The 21,811-nt window shown below is 33.1% G+C and overlaps 1 protein-coding gene across 2 annotated transcripts in view; it reads left to right on the top strand.

The window, feature by feature from the left end:
• The window catches only part of LOC143233080 (protein turtle-like), a 261,770-nt gene that overhangs the window by 230,004 nt on the left and 9,955 nt on the right, over positions 1-21,811 (top strand). For both annotated transcript variants that reach the window (XM_076468965.1, XM_076468964.1), the window contains exons 2-8: positions 5,417-5,752; positions 7,634-7,744; positions 12,137-12,340; positions 14,757-15,053; positions 18,604-18,894; positions 20,816-21,109; positions 21,483-21,779. In XM_076468965.1, coding sequence (XP_076325080.1) covers positions 5,417-5,752; positions 7,634-7,744; positions 12,137-12,340; positions 14,757-15,053; positions 18,604-18,894; positions 20,816-21,109; positions 21,483-21,779 — 1,830 coding nt within the window. The remainder of the gene's footprint in view (positions 1-5,416; positions 5,753-7,633; positions 7,745-12,136; positions 12,341-14,756; positions 15,054-18,603; positions 18,895-20,815; positions 21,110-21,482; positions 21,780-21,811) is intronic.

Genomic DNA, 21,811 nt, shown 5'->3' on the forward strand with positions numbered 1-21,811 from the left:
CCGCCAACTCTTGAGCTACTCTTTTACCAACGAATAGTGGGATTGACCGTTACATTATTACGCCTCCATGGCTGAAAGGGCGAGCATGTTTGGTGTGACAGGGATTCGAACCCGCGACCCTCAAATTAGGAGTCGAGTGCCTTATCCACCTGGCCAAAAATGAAAGTAAGAAATAGTTAACCTGTACAAAATTATATTACGCGTATCTTTTGTAAAATTTTCAATATCTGTTTAATACGTCCCCCAATGTTGCAATTTTATTTATCTTTGTTGTGAATGTTCGTGAGTTCTTGAAGTTTTTAACTAGCACCTTTTATGTTTTGTTAGATTTAATTTCTGCACGACGTATTAAAATATACATTTGACGTTATGCAATTAAGATTACATTATTATAAATAATTATAGAAATACTCAAACCGCCCGCTAGTACAGTGGTAAATCTACGGATTTACAACGTGAAATCAACGTTTCGTATTCTCCCCACAGTGGGCTCAGCAGATAGTCTGCTGTGGCTTTGCTATAAGAAAACACAAGCAAACAAAAATACTCAGGTGATACACACAGAGAAGTAATGATCCAGCATGTTTCATTGTAGATATTTTATGTTGGACGTGATAATATTCTCATTTCTTCTGTCGAACAATATCATTGATTGTTGCCAAACAATATGAATTAATCTGCGAACAGAACCTTCCTGCAGCCTTATACATCAAACTGTTTGAAGTAGTATTTTTATTTCACGTACTTAGCTTGGTTATCTTTACGAAACAGTGAATTACAAATAGGGATACATCCTATGTTATGGTGGTGACATTTACACTTGTGCATAAAAATAAGTTAATTGGTGCAGATACATAATGGGTTCTTGTGTGTTACATAACGAACATGCCCTGAATTGTCCAACATCACCTTTGAAGAGCTAAATATTCTATCTCGAGAATTTCCATTATCGACAATTCTAGAGTCACATAACCTCCCGGAGTTTCCATTCGGCTTCTATCGAAACATTAAATTCCGCCTTGATCTGTTGCACGGAGGAAGTTTCACCGTCAGAACTTTGATTTCTAGACGTTTGTCACGTGCAATTTCTGTCTTAGTATCCGTGAGTACATTCTCACGTCATATAAGGAAATAGTATAACTGCTTGTACCTTTATATGTATTACAGTGGTGTAGCCTTTATTAATCGATCAGATGCAGCCAGTCACAATGTAGTTCTTCAAGTTTTAACAGAACACTGATGCACTGTATTTTGTCATAATTATTTCTAATACTACACAAATACACGCAAACATATATATATACAAGAAAGAACAGATAAGCTTATTTTAGCATCTGAAGGAAAGAATCTTTAGAACAATTGATTTTGGACAAGATTTTAAATCGCTTGTGCAGATAATAGGACCAAGAGCAAAGACCGCCACTTAGAAATTCGACAAATAAAACTAAAATATGTAACGGATTTACTGTTATATATCTATCTCAATATCAATATTTGTTTCACTTTAATATATATTTAGAAATTCTTGTAACTTATTTTGTCAAATGTATATTGCGAAAATCTCGCCTGTTCTCTATGTTAGAAGATTCTCGACTGTAGAAATAAACAATACATGTTTCTTGAAAGCATTAACGTATCTCCACATATTACTGCAAACTGAACTTTCGAGAAGATTATTCTATGAGTTTATAAATCGATGCGCCGAGAGACAGTTTAATATTATTGGTTTGCTACAGTTAGTATACTATAAAATTCGGAAGCTATTACTGTGATAAGCGCTTATTAATCTGAAAACTACAGATATTTTACTAGAAACGTTTATAGAATTTGAATATTGGGAACCGTTTAACTTCAATGAATTAATTTCAGACGTTAGTATTTCTATGACGACTTAAATGTTTTCGTCAGGATAAAACTCACATGCGAAGAATCTAGCTATCTTTTTCTCAAGTTAAGTGTACCTGTGTATCAACACAGAATTAATTCTCTCATCGTGAACCGTCGATAAAATATTCTTTTCCAGACGAGATAAGACTAAGTATTGTTTTCAAGTTTATAAATCTTTTATATATAAATCGTTTTTTGTAAAAACTGTTTTTATATATTGTATTGTTGCTTGTATAATAAAATATATTTGTGTTAAGAAAAATGTGTATTCATCTCGTTTTCAAATATTATAAATTTGATATATATCGATATTTGATTAAGTCCTAAATTAAAATTTCACGCTATTTGAAATCGTAATACGTAACATAATAAATCGGGAAATAATCCGAAATAAATTATAATACATAACAAGTGCAACTAAAATGCTACAAAGAAGAAAATTTAACTAAGTGGGAGGAGCAACTGAAGAAGCCATAACTACAATTTCTATTAGTTTTAACCTCTATCTGAGAGTTTCATGTTTCCAAAATTAAACATCAAGAGCAGATAAGACTATATACGTTATGCTTTCGTTTGTTTTGAATGTCGCGCAAAACTACTCGAGGGTTATCTGCGCTAGCCGTCCCTAGTTTAGCAGTGTAAGACAAGAGGCCTTTAGAAGGCAGCTAGTCAGCACCACCCAGCGGCAATTCTTGGACTACTCTTTTACCAACCAATAGTGGGATTGCCCGACACATTATAAAGCCCACACGGCTGAAAGGGCGAGCATGTTTCGTGTAACGGGGATTCGAACCCTCGACGCTTGGATTACGAGTCGAGGTGCTTTAACCACCTGGCCATGCCGGGCCACCATTAAAGATATTCAATTAAAAACTATCATAGCTTCTACAAAAAAAACATTAATAGAAAATAAATAATATTCTATAAATAATGCATGAAGAATATATAAAAAATAGCGATGAAAAAAAGCATTATAAATAAAAATAAGCCTAAAAATTGAAGTAAATTAATTTGCAACATTTTTATAAGTTTTTAAGTTAATACAACAATGGTTAATCTTCAACAGGGAATCCTTTTTATTACTATTGAGACTACTTTATATGACTGGGTTTGATAATGATAAATTCTTTTGAACGAAAAATCTTCTTTCCAGGTGCTTTCCCACAATTTAAGATTTGATATACCAATGTAGACAGAGTAATTCCATCTCAGGAAGTATTGACTATGACCTATCCACATAAAACATTAAAAAGGATTCAAGGATCTAAGATCATTTCGTATAGTCTGAATTTCTGCTCATTACTAATTGTATAAAATATTAATGTGAAAAGTATTTTAAGAATGTAACCTATAATAAAGATTTTTACCTTTTTCTGTGACAAAATTGTTCTTTTTTCTGTATTTCAATTCTAATATAATAACATAATTTACCTGACAAAAATTATGAATAGTACTTTTACCTATTTATAATTTATGTTAGTATTACGTAAAAATCTTGTCTTGAAAATGACATTGAATTTTGGGTTTGAAAGTTGTTAACTTTAGCTGTTGCGTGTTTTCTTACATCAAAGCTACATCGGGCTATCTGCTGGGCCAGCAGAGGGGAATCGAACCCCTGATTTTAGAGTTATATAGCCGGAGACATACCGCTGTACTCGCGGGGGACGTTATGTGTTGTTCACTGAAGGAAAAGATTGTTTTTATTTGGTTTGTTTTTCTTTACTTTCGCGCAAATCTACACAAGAGCTATCTGCTCAAGCTGTCCCTAATTTAGCAGTTTAAGACTAAAGGGATGGCAGTTAGTCATCACCGCCAACTCTTGGCATACTCTTTAACCAACAAATGATGGAATTGATCATAACATTTTAGCACCCCCACGGCTGAAAAGGCGAGCATGTTTGGTGTGACGAGGATTATAACCAGCGAAGGAGAAAACAGTGATCATTTTCTAATTGTAATGCTTTCTTGCACCCTGAGTTAAAGCGTTTATTTTGTGGTTTCGACAATATATTTGAAAATCAAGATATATTTATTATGAATAAAATTAGGAAATGTTTTAAAAGAGTTTTCTTATATTTTACTACATACACTCGTGTGTATGTTTAATCATAAGACTTTAAATTGTATAATAATTAAGTAGTGACTCTAACTGAACGAATGTACAAAGATACGAGGTCTGTTCAAAAAATACGCGTACTGACGTCATAAAACAAAATGTACTTTATTTAGAAGTTACAGGTCTGGGACCCCTTCAAAGTACTCTCCTCCCCAACGCACACACTTATCCCAACGGTGTTTCCACTTGTTGAAACAGTCCTGGTATGCTTCTTTTGTAATGTCCTCCAGCTCCTTCGTCGCATTTGCCTTAATCTCGGGAATCGTCTCAAATCTTCTTCCTTTCAAGGGCCTTTTGAGTTTGGGGAACAAGAAAAAATCGCAAGGAGCAAGGTCAGGTGAGTAGGGGGGGGAGAAGAACAGTGATCGAATGTTTGGCCAAAAACTCACAAATTTCGCAGCAACGCGGTGCATCTTCAATTTTTCGGTCAAAATCTCGTAACAAGATCCAACTGATATCCCACACTCTTCAGCAAGCTCCCTGACAGTCAGACGTCGATTTGCCCGCACCACGTGTGGGTTGTCAGTTGACGTGGAAGGACGTCCAGGACGCTCATCATCTTCAATGGACTGTCGACCATCCTTAAAACGTTCATGCCACTTAAAACATGCCGTACGCTTCAGAGCAACATCACTGTAAGCCGTGTTAAGCATAGCAAAAGTTTCAGTCGCAGATTTTCCAAGTTTAACACAAAATTTCACAGCAAGTCGTTGCTCCTTCAGGTCATTCATTCTGAAATCCGCCAAACGAAAAAATCGCACTTCACTTAAAACCGCGTAGCTAATACACAAATGAAGATATCTGCAATCGGGAAATGGCGTCGTAATCAGCTGATCTGTGCAAACCTAGCGAAACCAAGCGGATTCCCCTGGAATCAACTGGAGCCACGCAATTCAAACAGTCCGCGTATTTTTGAACAGCCCTCGTAATTTAAAAGAAGTATTTTAAAGTTACAGAAAGTCTACACAACTTATCAACTGAAAATAGATGTTCTAATTATATTATGGGCCTGGCATGGCCAGGTGAGTAAGGCACTCGACTCGTGATCTGAGGGCCACGGGTTCAATCCCTATTACACCAAACATGCTCGTCCTTTTAGTCATGAAGGTGTTATAATATGTTGATCAATCCCACTATTCGTTGGTAAAAGAGTAGCCCCAAAGTTGTCGGTTGGTGATGCTGACTAGCTGTTTTCCCTCTAGTCTTACACTGCTAAATTAAGGACGGCTAGCGCAGATAGCCCTCGAGTAGCTTTGCGCGAAATTCAAAACAAACTAAACCAATTTATATTATATTTCACATTAAGTCATTTTCACTATAATTTCTAGCTTTTAACTATGTTCGCGATATCACAAAAATTTCCGTGACATGTGTATTTTATGAAACGTTTAAAAAGTACTATTTTTTTTACAGCTTCTATATTGTATACAGCAGTCGTCCGAGGCAAAGTGGCTCTTCCATGTGACATCTCCTCCCCTTCCGCTGATGACTCCGCGGCTCTCATCCTGTGGTACAAAGATGACTCCGCTCAGCCTATCTATACACTGGACGCTCGGAAGGGTAATGTTGACCAAGCCCACCAGTCCTCCGGTCCTCAGCTAGAGAATCGCGCTTACTTTAACATGATCAACAGGCCAGCGTTTCTCCAGCTGGATCCAGTACGAGAAGGAGACGCAGGAGAATACAGGTGCAGGGTGGACTTCCACAAGGCCCGGACTGTCAACACGGTCATCACGTTGAAAGTTATCGGTATTACTTTGCTTTAATCAAACACTAAACATTATTAATTTGTTATAGCACTTAAGACAATATTTATGCAGATTTTTTAAAATTAAAATGCAATTAATAGTTTCTCCCTTATAAGCAACATATATGTTTTCATTTTTTAAATTTTAATACTAAGTCGAAGAATTTAGTAATCTAAATGAAGTGCATGTTTTGTTTTTTTGTTTTGAATTTCGCACAAAGCTATACGAAAGCTATCTGCCTTAGCCGACCCTAATTTAGTGGTGTAAAACCAGAGGGAAGGCAGCTAGTCATCATCACCCACAGTCAACCCTTGGGCTACTCTTTTACCAACAAATAGTGGGATTGATCGTCACATTATAACGCCCACACGGCTGAAAGAGCGAGCATGTTTGGTGCGACGGGGATTCGAATACGTGACCCTCAGATTACGAGTCGAACGCCTTAACCAACTTGGCCATGCCAGGCCAAATGAAGTGCAAATATTTATAATTGCTAACCAAATAACAAATTTAAAACATGTTAATATCAATTATCTGTTGAAAATATTGTCTGTAATTTCTACTGAAGGCTCTTGTGAATAATTGCGTTTATTAATGAAGTCACTGTTAATTTTTCTTTTAAGTATTTTCCTCTATGGAAAAAAATGCATAATTTTCATCTAGCTTAAAAGTAAAATCTCTTTAATTAAACAAGTCCCCCGGTGGGTCAGCTGTTAGTAAATGTGGAGTTTATTTATAGCGGTGGAAAGAGCGCACATAAACCAGCGTTGTAGAATTGTGTTGATATAATGAATAATAGCAACATTGCCCTCATTAAATAAGCAATTGTCCATCCATTTTTATTTGCGAAACAAATACTTGACCTCTATTAATAATAATTACACATATTAATGCATTTATAAAGCTATTTCTTTTCATACCACAGTTTTTCTCTTCTAATGTTTCTAACACCAGATTTAAATATAATTAATATCTTATATAACTTTTAAGAGCAGTAACATAAGCATAAACGTATAAGAAGAGAAAATTGTGGTATAGAAACTCAATTTTACTACATTATTCTTTGTAATTATTATTAATATTAGTTAATTAATTCCCTAAAGATATTAATTTTTACATGTTAATTAATAACAACCTAATTGTATGAATATTATTTAAACCTTTTTCCATGAAACGCTAATTATATAAACACATTAACTACCATTGATTTTAAATCCATATAAAGTACTGAAATTCAACACTATAAAAAGCTATTTTATGCTATTTTTATGGTAAACTATCAAGCAACTATTATTAATCTCACGCTAAGTAACTTAAATGTTTTGAGCCATTCGATTTTATTTAGTATGTATGAAAAAATTCCTAAAATTGTTCAGAAAGTGCTTTCTTGCTCATAGAAAACAATGCTTTTAAAAGCAACTTAATATACTTTTATTTTAATTATTCACGAGTAGGACATGTTATGTATTTCTTTTCTTAAGGTAACCCTAAAATGTTACTTATCATGCTGTGTCTCAACGAATTTGTCTTATGGAAAGTATTGTGTTAGATCGTATTTCAACAGAACGAATGCGTTTTTTTTTCAATGCTACATTATAATCTGTCAGATTGCATTTCAAATATCGTGACCGTATGTATTTTTAAAGTAAATTACTTGAGTGTAAGCGATCAGATTATATTTTCAATCTAATGAAAACAAACTAAGAATACTATAAAATTATATAGAATTACTATAAAATAAATTATAGATTCCTATTATTTGTTTCTTCACATTTCCTTATAAATAAATCGTAACCAATTACACTTTATACATAATAACATGTAATGTATTGTGAATTGATGGCAATTTTATTCATCCAGAGAGCACGTTTTATTACCACAGTTCCTCCCAAAGAACCAATTATCGTGAATAAAAACGGGAAACAGCTGAAGGGTTTGGTTGGACCGTTCAATGAAGGACAATCTTTGACGCTGACATGCAGCGTCACCGGAGGTAAGTAGACGTCGATTGGCTGATACAAAAAAAAAGCAAGTATCTTGCATTATAGTCAAAGAAAGTATATTTACCTTCTCCTTATCAAAGCAAGCCATGTCTTCTTACAGAATCCAATCAGTCTTTCAAGAGATTACAGGCGTTTGGCGCAGAACTCTCACGTTTTCAACTGCGTGTTTTGGAAGAAGTTAGAATAGCTTGAGCTTCCATAACGTAAAGCTGTTTTCTGCTTATAAATGCTCAATACTATTATATCACTACTATAGATCATAAAATAACTTTGTTTGAGTGTGTTGTTATTGCAGGTGTTATTAACCGATTTCATTTTCACCACAATTTTTTTGTGTTGATTTTAATTAAAGTATCAACATTTTGTTCGTACTTTAATTTAGTGGTTTCAGGAACGATGAAAAACCTGGTCATAAAAGTGATTATTCTTTCGTTCCCTCCCAGTAAAAGCATACACTAAAGGTAGTGTTAATATTTTTAGAGACAACAATTACAGAACTTCGTATCTTCGTAGCGGAAGAATCAAGTTTTGTATTTCCGATGAAAGAGAAAGCTGAAATACACAAACTTGTTGTTATTAAATTAGGATTGTTTCTACGCATGCAAATTTTTCATTCAATTTCGTGATCTTTAGACACTAAATAATATTGTTTCGGCGTCAGAGACATTAAATCACGCTATTATTGCACCAGGAGTTTCCTAAACATTTGAATATTTTTATTAAAACAGCAATTGTAAGTAAACTAGTCCTTTTCTCTGCGGTTATCTGTGGTACAGGTGGGTGAGATGTCTGGCTATAGAAAGTTTACCTACAGTTTGATAAATTAACCAATTGTTACAAAGTGTCTTTGCAAGGTACATGGTGCATGGCGCGGAGAAGTCTTGAATCCACAAACTTTCGACTACGAGTCCAAAACACTGATCATTACGTCACGTTAACCTCAATATGAGTTTTACAGATGTTAAAATAAGTTATTTTCGTGATATCAGGGGAGTTTTCAAGACGTAAAAATATGTTATTGTTGTTATAACAGGAGTTGTTTAAACAAACACTGGAAGATCATTTTTAATGCCAAGTTGAATCATATTCGTTAAAATGTCTTGACAAGATGTTTTTATCGTTAAGTATACTCATCTGTTTTATGTGTATGCGTTTTCTTAGAATTAACTTTCAAAGTGGCAGTGTTTATCAAAAGTTACAAAAATAAACCTAATAAAATTACATTTTTTGTAATATTTTATAGACAGCTGGCTCTAAATATTGTAATACATTACTTTTATGTCTATTTTACAGAATTGGTAGGTATGTCAAGTTGTTGATATGAGTCCGAGGTTTGAGACGTGAATCTACTAAATAAGATTCATACTTTCAGCTGCGAGCGCGTTATAACAGTAAAGTCATTATTCGGTTCAAAGAGCTGGACAAGACCTTCGTGATTGAATGTGCTGCTACCTGGCTTTCCCTCTTGTAGTTAGAAGTTTAAATTAGAGAATGCTACCGATGAACTGTATGAATCTCTGACCTTGTAGTTTATTCAGTCTATACGTCACCGTTAAGTGAAAAACTTTCAGCTGTAAACAGTACTGAGAATTCTTCAAATAGAAATATTAAATTATACAAATTTACTGACTTTTAAAACAATAAATCGTACTGGCATTGCAAATAATGTAGTTTTATCAACATTTAAGCATGATACAAACAACTTAGAAATATTCACATTAGTGCGTTAATAATTTAGTGTTATAAATTTGAAAAACTCTTTGCTAACACTTTGTGTTTGTAGCTAAATATGACGACTGACTCTGAGCAATAATAAATTATTCATAACATTATATTAATTGCTAACTTTTGCTATTGCGCGTTTTAACTCATCATATAAAATATAAACTCAAAATTTTGGGTGTTGACATGTACGTAAAAAATACTACATATTAGGCTAATCTTCAAGCTCTTTTGATAAGTGAGAAATAAAAAATAAAAATCGTAAAATATTCTAATCACATTTATAGAGAGAAACAAGACAATTTTTCTGTCATTTTTCCCCAAAATATATAAAATGGAATTATTGTATTATGATAGCTATAATATTTTAACACTTGTTTTTATACTTTATAATTATATAACAGTTGAACGTATTGATTAACGTACTGATTTTGAGATATAAGTTTAAAAATTGCTATAATATTCACATAAAGGAAATTATTGACTTCGAACAAGCTTTTATATTTTTTTATAAAATTAACGAATGAGTGAACTTGAGCCACTTTTAAAAGGATTTGTATTCTTGTTTTTTTACGTAAGTTCACTCACCATAAAATAAGAGTATTATATTGAAGTCGATAAATCCTGATTACTTGTTTAAACTACTCTCGTTACCAGTTTATTGCTTTAGGGAAAACTTAATTATTATAGCAAAGCTTGCATTAACTCTTTTAGAATTCTTCATGATGATAAACAAGTTTTAATTTGCATTAATTAGAAACAAGTAATTAATCATTAATGAAGATAATGTGTAAACATCACTCTTCCCAAAAATCACTAAAAAAATGCACTTTTTTGTGTCATGATAAAAATCTGATGATTCACTCCGTCCATGATATAACAGCATTTTCATGTTGCAGGTGTTTGTGCGTAATAATAGTGACGGTTAAATCCCCCTGTTCAATATCACAAGTAATCCAAATGCTGCCAGCAGGTGCTGTTGACTTGTTTCCTCTCCTCTAGTGTAACAGTTCATAATAACATACATTATGTGTAGAAAGCCCTTTACGTTGTTCACCGTGAAATTCTGAAAGAAAACAAAAAGCGTTATGGTATTAAAAATAGGGGATCAATCAAATTGGTGAATTGCATTAAAAACGCGGTAAAACTCTAATGCACTCCAAAGATACGTTAATTATTACTGCCGAGTTTTTTTAATGTGATTTATAACATTTATGCTTTTTTATTCCCAAATATTAGAGAGTACAGGTGTCTTTAATACACTTAGAATAGCCAAAATATGACATTCCGTTTTGTTTGTTTGTTTTAATGCCAATCTTCTATTTAATTTCGGAAACTGGTCACTGATAACTTATAATTTTACCTCTTACGTTATGTTTACTATTAAATAAAATGATACTGATTTATTAAAACTGTTAGACGAATAAGGAAATATTTTGATTGAAAGGTTCAGACCAGTAGGTCATCCAGAGTAGGCGACTTCTGACCTAATAATCATGATGCCTTTTTAATGTTTTTTTCCTTAACTGTAATTATTGTTCATTGTTTTACTCTTCAAAGACTTAACGTTTTTGAGGTAGAAATAAAGTTTGTGAGTTGAATTAAGGAAACAAATGGTTGTTTAAAGTTAAATTAGCAATAATGGACTGAGATAAAGCACAAGTGATCCTACTGAAGACAGCCTTATACAACATACACGTGTCGATTCGTTTTATTTGTTCTATTATATACACATGTCTACGTTTATTGTCCATCACTTACCTTTGTTTAACTTGCTAATTTTACTCTGAGATTGTACAGTAAGAGAAAAATAAACTATTTTATCCTAACACGTTAGTGCACAAAGGAAAGAACTAATTAGCTTTGTCAAATGGGACAAATAATATAATTTTACATTAAAACATTTTACAGAAATAGAACAATCTGCTAACGATATTGATTAGATTAGATCGCAATAAGGAAGGATAAATCTATAATAATATTATATATTTTGTAGTTAATTTTTTACTATTTACAATCAATTTTCAAACATTTACAACAGAAAAGTGTGTGAAGCGCACTAAAAGGCACAAAACTATTTTCGTTTCTATTAAAAACCATACACCAGGATACTTTAGCCTGAAATTTAATCTTAAAATCTAAGTATGGTAAACAGTACACACTCACAAGACAAATGATACGTCATACAGCAACTTATATCACGGTAGACATTTCGAAAACAAAATCTTATCTCTATGTTTATAATTGCAATGAGCTATAACAGTCTTTCGATAAGGGCTAACAAATAATATAACATGTGGGAGCAATTTCGACATAAATGGATCGTATCACCTCGTGTCTGTCTTCAGAATTAAAATATTATCAAAGCAAAGGTCATAATTTTTTTTCTTTATGAATCTTAAAATGTACAAGCCAGCTTTTCCTGCTACCTTCATAACAGCATTATTTTGATTACTTTATTAAGAACCAACTCAATAATTAGTTTTAATTTGAAAAAAGTTTTAGTTATGCTTTCATTGATAAGATCAAGACCACAAAATCTACATTAATTTAGCTCTTGAAGGTTACAATCTTGTAAATAACTTGCTAAAAAGCACAGAAATCTATTAATTAATATCAACAACTCGTGCTTTTTTCTTCCCACTTTTTTCTTTCTTTAGGAAAACCTCGCCCTTCTTTAACCTGGTGGCGAGATTATACTCTTTTGGATGATAACTATACTTTCGGTTCAGATGAGATGGTTCAAAACAAAATTATTATTCCAGAACTGGAGAGAGATGATTTTCGAGTTGTTTTAACGTGCCAGGCATCAAACAACAATATAACCATTCCTTCTTCGACAACGATTACCCTAAAACTTAATTGTAAGTATGAGGTTAGAGTTGTCCCCTTGAAGTTTTACTGTAATTTATAATGATAAAAACTTACCATGATGTCACTTTCAAATATTACCGACCAATCTTTACGTTCATAGAGATATACAGCTTGATCTGCATTAAGTAGATTAGCTTTTGTTTTTGATTTATGACTTTACTAGCAATCTGATTTTTTTCACATTTTATAGAGAACATTAAGTTGTTAATGATATAAAAAGATATTCTGTACAAACAATTACGACAGCGAAACGAAGAAGAAAAATAATGATAGCTTATATACAGTTTTCATAATAATTAGTCAAATGCTCTAAGTACGTAGTAATGGTGTAAGATAGATTTAGATACCAGAGAAACAATCCATCATTTCAAACCACTTATTTGGTTTGTTAGTTTTCTATCCCAACACTAGGCTACAAGAACTTTTAGGATTATTAGTGGAGAAACACTTTTTCTATGATTTTGGTTACAATTTCTGAGGGGTATTATAAGAAAAAATCTGAGGTAGTTTTGTACGTGAAACATTAAGTGCAGCAATAATAAGTTTTCTCAAATTGTAGTTTGCTGCTGAGTATTTAATGTTCATAGAGGCACTTAGAACTGTAAACAAATATAAAAAAGGGTTAACTCTTTGTATCTAGAACACTCGAGTACGAAAATGTGTACATATTACTATTTCTCACGAAACAATCATTAAATGTACGAATATGCCACTGAATTGAAAGTTTGTTTCCTAAAATTACCGTCTTGTTTTAGTAAAATTAAACCAATGTCTCAGAAATTTGTAACGAGGAAGCTATTATACATAAAAGTTGATGTCCTTTCGTAATTTTTATTATCTCTGTTTGTCCTCAAGACCTATAACATATTGTTTATCGTAATTCAAGGAAATTGCCAATTGTAAAATAAAACTCACTACTGAATAAAATTCTTTAATAATACCTATCATTTCTTTCTTTCTTTTTTCTATGAATTTGTAATTTTATATGAAGATATTTTCCTTTTCTTAGAACATGCCTACAACTTGGGCCTACTTTTTGACAAAGCACATATCATATATTCATGCTGTATAGTATTGATTCACACTACAGCATGGCTTAGAACTAGAATGAAGTCGTACATAAGAGTTCATTATAGAAGACACAAGTGTACAGAAACTGCCTTTTCAAACACGTTTAGAAGTATTCTTCTGTGAGCAACGCTCGTTTCTAGTGCTTGGAGTAGACATGAGGCGCACAAAAAATGATGGCTTTATATGTGACACTCCACTTCATGTAAGAGTTACTCAACAAACTTTAGTAAAGTATCTGGTATCCGAAAACATAAGGAATTCGTATATTAAAATTCTTCACATATTTCAAAGCAAATTCAACTTTTCGGGGAGTTATAAAAATCTACTAGTCGATGGCTAAAAATCGTATTTATAAATTACCTTCTTTTATGTTCATGTGTTTTACTTTCTTATAGTTTTCAAATAACTTAGTGTTGAGTATTGCAAGTACAAAGGCAGACGTCTAGATTTCTTTGTGAACTGAGAATTTGTTGTTGAAGTACAGAATGAACTTCAATTTATTGTACTATTATGTTTCATTGTTACTATAAAAATTCTTAACATCAGCATTGACTTCATTTTCAATTTGAAAGTGGAATCCTATGAATCGTCCTTATCATATTTTTACATTGAAGCTATTAAGCTTTAATGCCCAAACTGACATCATTTTAAATCTTGACGCAAAGTCTTATAATCCAAACTAACACTATAACACTGTTGAGGATATAAAATCATAATAATTAGTCTGACGGTAATTTTAACTTGAGTATATTGTCTTTATCTCCAACCTGATAACGTTCTCATGTTGACTATATAATGTCTTCACCTCCAACCTGATAACACTTTTATACTGAGTACATAAAGTCTTTACCTTCAACCTGATAACACTTTTATATTGAGTACATAAAGTCTTTACCTCCAAACTGATAACACGTTTATATTGAGTACATAAAGTCTTTACCTCCAACCTGAAAACACTTTTATATTGAGTATATAATGTCTTTATATTCAACCTGACAATATTTTTAAATTCAGAATGTGGAGTCATAATGCCAAATATTTTCACGTTGGGGAATATAAAGTCTAGATTCCTATCATGAGTAGTATTTTATGTTAACAATATAAAGTTTTAAACCTAAACATGGCCTAATGTTTATGGTAAAGATCTAAAGTTATGTTTTAAATCAGACATAATTTATATTTTAGGATAAAATGTTTAATGCCCAGCAATAATACCATTTCATATTGTTTCTGTTTTATTTTATTATTCTTTATTTGTACATTCATTATATTTTTCAGATCTCTTTTGAGTGACTTATTTTTAGTAAGTTTTATTAACTATTTATTCTTTTATAGTAAAACCAATTGAAATAAATATTACACCTTCTCACCGCCCAATGTCAGCCAATAAAGAAGTCAAATTAACGTGTGTGACACGAGGTTCACGGCCACCAGCCACAATCACTTGGTGGAAAGGATCAGAACAGTTAGTGACATCTGGTAGCAGCATAATAACAGAAGGTGACACAACTACAAGTATATTTAAGTTCTTGCCATCTGTAGAGGATAATGGGAAATACCTGTCATGCAGAGCTGAAAATACAAAGATTCCTGGAAGTGGCATTGAAAAAGGATGGAACATAGAAGTTCACTGTAAGTTTCAGACACAACCTATTAAATATGTATATATAACTATATTATATAAAGGAAAAATGTCTTGATACCATACACGGAAGATTGTGATATATATATATATATACACTGCTGGCCAAAATCTTAAACCCAATGAACATAAAGAAAAAATATGCATTTTGCGTTGTTAGACTCAACCACTTGTTTGAGTAGAGTTTCAAAAGATGAAAATAAGAAAAGGGAAAATAAAATTAAAAAAACGTTTTTAGCATTTAATAGGGAAAATGTAAACACTATGAAATTAGCTTAAATACTAGCTGGTCAAAAGTTTAAGACCATACCAAAAAGAAGTCCTGAACAGGGTAGGAAATGCCCAACAAGAGATCTCAGTTGTGAATTGCACGGCTGTCATTGCGAATAACTTCAAACATTCGCTTTGGCATGGTCGATATAAGCGTTTGCAGAAGGCTGGCCGGAATGTTATTCCAAGTGGTGAAGATGGCTTCACGAAGATCATGCATTGTTTGGAATTGATGTCCATTTCTGTAGACTTCCCTTGCCATCCACCCCCAAACATTTTCAATGGGGTTTAGTTGGGGCGAACACGCTGGATGGTACAAAAGAATCACGTTATTCGCCATGAAAAGTCTTTTGTCCTGCGGACATCGTGGATTGCAGCGTTGTCCTGCTGAAAGATCCAGTCATTTCCACATAAGCGAGGGCCTTCAGTTAATAAGAATGCTCTCTCCAACATGCCAATGTAGCAAGCTGTTGTTTGACGCCCCTGTCTAACCTGAAGCTCCATTGTTCTATGGAAGGAGAAAGCACCCCAGATCATGATGGAACCACCTCCACTGTGTCGTGTAGAAAATGTCTCAGGTGGGATATTCTTATCGTGCTAGTAACATTGGAAGTCATCTGAACCATCCAGGTTAATTTTTTTCTCATTAGAGAACAAAACCTTCTTCCGCTTTTCTACGTCCCATGTTTGGTGCTTCTCAGCAAAGTTTAACCGAGCTGTTTCGTGGTGTGGAAGGAGGCGTGGCCTTTGAAGACATTTACGGTTTCTAAAGCCTTTCTCTCGTAGATGCCGTCTTATTGTTCTTGAGCTGCATTATGCGTCCGTAAGGGCTTTAATCTGGTTCGACGATCGGCTGGTGTTTTGCCGGACAACCCGTCGAATCCTCCTGCTCGATGCCGGCGACATTTTCTTATGCCAACCACTTGAAATTCTCTTTCAGTATCCCTCAGAGTATTGTGAGAAATTTACAACAGCAGTTTTACTACACCCAATCTCACCAGCGACGGTACGTTGAGAGAGACGTTGCTTTTGCAGCTCGACAATTCTGCCACGTTCAAACTCTGTCATCTTTTTAGCCTTTGTCATGTTTATACCCAATGTAACACAGGAGATGTTGACAACGCTAATGCTTGAACACAAATGACTAAATTTTGTTATGTGTTGACGATTAACACTTCGTTTCAGTATGGTCTTAAACTTTTGACCAGCTAGTATTTGGGCTAATTTCATAGTGTTCATATTTTCCCTATTAAATGCTAAATAAAGTTTTCTATTTTTATTTTCTCTTTTCTTATTTTGATCCTTTGAAGCTCTACTCAAATAAGTGGTTGAGTCTAACAACGCAAAATGTATACTTTTTCTTTATGTTCATTGGCCTTAAGATTTTGGCCAGCAGTGTATATATATAATGAAGACTGACAGACCCTTATTATGTAGTATTTACGCATATTGTGGAGATTGGTGGAATCCCATATTATGGAGTATCTTTGTATATGTCTGTTTCTTTGTATAATGGTGCTTAATAAAAGTCCAGTATATATATATATATATATTATGCACATACATAATGGAAATTGGTAAGAGCTGCAACATTATGCATTACGTAAACAACAATGGTGATTAACTGTACCAAGCATTTTGCATTTTTATTGTTTCTGGGTTTTATTAGCACCCAAAACTGTGTATTATTTATGCATTGAGCAACATGTACATTACATTACAATACGTTACCTTTCAATATATCGAACGTTTCTGACCCTCAACTTTAGGTCGCGTTTAAAGATTTTAAATAAAGTGACAGTAGATAATGTCATATAGTTTATTATGGTTATATTGAAAATAAACTGCACCTGAGTTTATGTAATAAATTAGAGAAATGCCAGCTTCCATAATTATCTGTTGTTTAGTAACGAATACTTTTTAGTATTAAATATTTTATAGTATTTTGGATTTACAAATATTCTGAATATTGGCTCGTGATCTTCAAAAACATATTGTATTTTATTTGTGCTGTTTTGAATTGTTTAACGTGCTTTACATTACGTTTCGGATAATTCCAGGGATTTTTAGTGTATTTTCTTCAGCCAAATCATGTTATATTCTTGTAGTTAAAGTAGACATTGTGTAATGTGATCCATCGTATTGTTATTCATATTGTTAAAGTGCTCAAATGTAGTTACACTAATGGGACGTATGACCAAATTTAACGTTATAATTCCTCAACAAAAAAAAAAGAAATATCCAGTAAATTTGTAACAATGTCACCTACATTAGTAGGTGCTTTTAAAATCATGAACCAACAGACGCATGGTTTTCTACGCTTATTTATTAACTTGATAACTTCGAGTAACATTATTAACTAATTAGCAATAACGAGGAAAAGCATTATAAGCCGCAAGTACACTGGAAAAATTACGTACAGAAAGATAAGGAGAGTGGATTATAAAGAAAACACACATATAAAACAACCTTACTTTAATAAAGTATATTTTTCTATAGAAATAACTTTTTTACATAGTGACATTGAGACTCGTAAATTTTATTCAGAAAAGTTTGGTTGCAATATAGCTTGTTTCGAAAGCTGTCACAGAAAGTGTTTGACATGCTTTCCTTCATCCACTAGCTCTAGAACAAGCTTATCTTATCTTAAGCTACTATAAGCATTATCTGTTCTAGACATTGTTAATTGATTCCTGCACACTGTGACGTACTTTACTCAAACCACCAATCACGCACTGAAAGAGAGGAAAGGAGAAACAAGAGATGTAAAATTAATGGTAATTTGCTAGAAAAAAAAAGATTTGAGTATGCAGCGTAACATGGTTACTTTGTGTCTTGTCAGAGTTCCTGGAAAAACTCGTGATTATCAATGTATCTATTGTAAAATTGTGTTCCTTTAAGACAAGTAATATTTAATACATAACATGTTTCAAATGTGGCGTTGTCTTTATTACCACACTGTATGTATGTATATATATATATATACATATTAGCTTTGAAGTTATTTTTTTGGAAATATGATCTTAAAGTAATAGGCAACATATGTTGCGTGAATCTTTCAACGACTGTAGCAAATAATTTATTGTTATCAAACGCATCGTTGTTCTTCATCAATTATTGTAATGAAGAATCATAACCAACTGATAAAGTTCACAATTTGACATTGAAATGTTAATCGAGAGTAAGCGAAAAATAGACCAGAATTGAAATGTGAATTAAAATCTTGCGTTAACGTATTAAATTTATTTCCAATCTTTTCTGTTTTATTAGATGCACCAAGCGTTTCATTACGGGTGGTTTCTTACTCCAAAAAACATGACATCGAGGAAGGAGATGATGTTACATTTGAATGTGACATTAAAGCCAACCCGTGGGTGAATGAAATAAAATGGCATTTCAACACAGATGAACTTGTAAGCAATTCCTCACTAGGTGTAGTCATCAGTAGCCAGTCAATGGTTCTACAGAGCGTGAATAAAAGATTCAGGGGACAATTCTACTGCTCGGCTACAAATAATGAAGGCGTGGGTACCAGCAATGAGATCTATCTGAAGGTTAAGTGTACGTTATTTTATTTACACGTTCATCTATTGTACGTCTGGTTGAACTGGAAGTAGTGTAAGATCGATACAATCAGTACATGCAATATAAAATTATTTTATGTGCCCAAAATATCATTATATTACCACAGCTATAGTTCTTCTTTGTTCTTTGCATAATGCTCCAAAGTTCAGTCACTTCATCATCTTTAAAACACTTAAAACATTTATTGGATTGGCCACTACAACAAAGACATAAAAACCCTTCTGAACAAAGCACATATTTCAGCCAGTCTATACTTATCTTTCTGTTCTCGTTTCTTAGACATAATTATCTGACAAATAGAATACAAGAAAGCTCTTTAAGTGTGCGTATGGTTAAAATATTCTAACAGGATGAGGAAATAGTATTTACTTCTTTGCTATGATTTATGCTACTGTCATAAGTTTTAAAGTTAATGCATCTTAGGGATGAAGAGCTGGATTGGCGAATTGATTTATTCTTGATTCATTTCATTTTTCTGCTCTGTTTCCTTCTGTTTGGTTTTCCTGAGCATCACTGTCTTTAAAGCAACAATCCAAATAACTGTAGTATTGAGACCAAGTTCATATTTATCAAGGATAAGATCTGTATATCACATTCAATTTTTTTCATAAACCATCATCTTCTTGTAAGATTCCCAGTACGGTCCTGGAGGAACGTTTGTATACCAGACTTCAAAAACAATGCAAAATGCTACTAGTCGTTTGTCTTCCAGTACTGAATGTCACAAATGTGCTAAATATTTAGAACATTCAGTTACTGTTAGGGATTAGAATGTTACGTCTTAGAGATAAGCATTTCGTCTAGTGGATTTCTTTACTTCTATAGAATGCTTTTTTCTATGTTAGTCTTCCCCTACTATTTAACCTCACAGTCAATTAAATTAACATTTTATAAGTTATTTTTTCATAAACCTTACATCAGATACCCAGGTCCCTGGATAACTGACCATCTTTACAAGTTTGTTCTTATTCTAAATATTACATTGGACACCTGGGTCCCTAGATAACTGACCATCTTTACAAGTTTGTTCTTATTCTAAATATTACATTGGACACCTGGGTCCCTAGATAACTGACCATCTTTATAAGTTTGTTCTATTCTAAATATAACGTTGGACACCCGGGTCACTGCATCCTAACATGTTAGTTTTAATCTAAGGCTTAAATTATATATTTTGGTTACTGAATAACTGAACAAGTTTATACGTTCGTTCTATCCTGAAACTTACACTGGACACTTGTGTTGCTAGATAACTGAGCCTTTCATGGTTTAGGCAATACTAAAATATCCTATATGTTTTATTTTGTGCTAGAAGAGTTTAAAATTAGTACTGTTTATGTTATGGAACAAACATTTTTGATGAAATATGTTTCAGTTTTTCAGGTTTTGATATTGTCACCTTTCGAAAAATGTGTACATGTATTTTACTACCACATTCTTATGTTTATAGGTATATTTCACATTAATACTAATATAAACACTCTATACAAAAGCACTAAAATGCAGATAATGCAAATGAATATGGAACCGAAACTAAATTACTTATATAAAGTAAAACACTCAATAATATAAGTAACCAGAATTTTGTGTTTAGCTTTGTGATGTACTTGGTATATGAATATGTTCTAGATTACAATAAGCACGCAAATTATTCTGTTACGATTCCAAACCACTACCCAGTGGATAAGTAGTAAGCTTGAATGCTTACAACATTGAAAATCGAGGTTTCGTACCAGCGATAGTCACAGTGTAGATAGCGTAATGTGTAGCTTTGCGCTTAAACTCAAATTTTGTTATAACGTTTTACAAAATTAATATCTAATGTAAATAATGCATATTTTGCTACCTTTAAATCTAGAATTCGAAAACCAGATGGTTATGTTTGCTAATTTTTTAGATGCTCCAGTATGTCAACCTGGCCAAAAGTCCATTTATGGAGTTTTGAATAAAGAGAGTGTTCAAGTCCTTTGCCAACTGGACTCAGATCCAAAGGATATTACTTTTCACTGGCGTTTCAATAGTTCCACTAAAGTAACAGACAAAATCCTTCATACAATTCAGAATAACAAATGTCAAAGTACAGCATCTTTCAGCATACAGACAAATGAAGACTACGGAACTTTATTGTGTTGGGGAGAGAACAAAATAGGAGTGCAAAAAGACCCCTGCATCTTCAGAATAATGTTTGCAGGTAAGTCATAAACGTCATAGATTGAAATTAACTTATACTTAGTATGTAAACTCCAGAGTTTAGGATTATGTCACACGTTAGTAGAACAGATTATATCATACACATACATATGGGATAGTGACTGTGTCACATATAAACAATGTGTTAGGATCAAACATGATGTAAGTTCCTATTAATTAAGGCGTTTCTTAACTTTTTGTGTAACTGATATTTAAAGAAACTAATCGTTATTTTACTAAATATTTCCAAGACTCTTATGTTCCAAGTCTACACTTACGGTTATTTTAAGCTACTCAGATTGTTTTACGATTAAGTCCCATATTGTGTGTGAAAAACAAAGGTGTGATCATTCAAACGTTGCAATCTTTCCCAGAGCCTCCAGAACCAGTTCAAAACTGCTCGGTGTTTAACCGTACAGAGGAGCTAATCCTGGTAGAGTGCCTTGAAGGATTTGACGGAGGATTGGAACAAACATTCATGATGGAAGTTTACACAAAAGAAAGTGGAGCCCTCCACGCTAAAGTTTCGTCACCTATTCCAGTTTTTCTTGTGAACGGACTTACCCCGGGGACATTCTACAGACTGTTACTTTACGCGGTGAATCGCAAGGGACATAGTTCTATTGTGACTCTTTCTTCGAGCACCATAAGACCAGCTGAGAAACTAACCGGTAGGAACTACATTGTTTGATCTGTTTTTAAA

This window comes from Tachypleus tridentatus, chromosome 12 (genome assembly GCF_004210375.1).
Source record: "Tachypleus tridentatus isolate NWPU-2018 chromosome 12, ASM421037v1, whole genome shotgun sequence".
NCBI classification, from domain to species: Eukaryota; Metazoa; Arthropoda; class Merostomata; order Xiphosura; family Limulidae; genus Tachypleus; species Tachypleus tridentatus.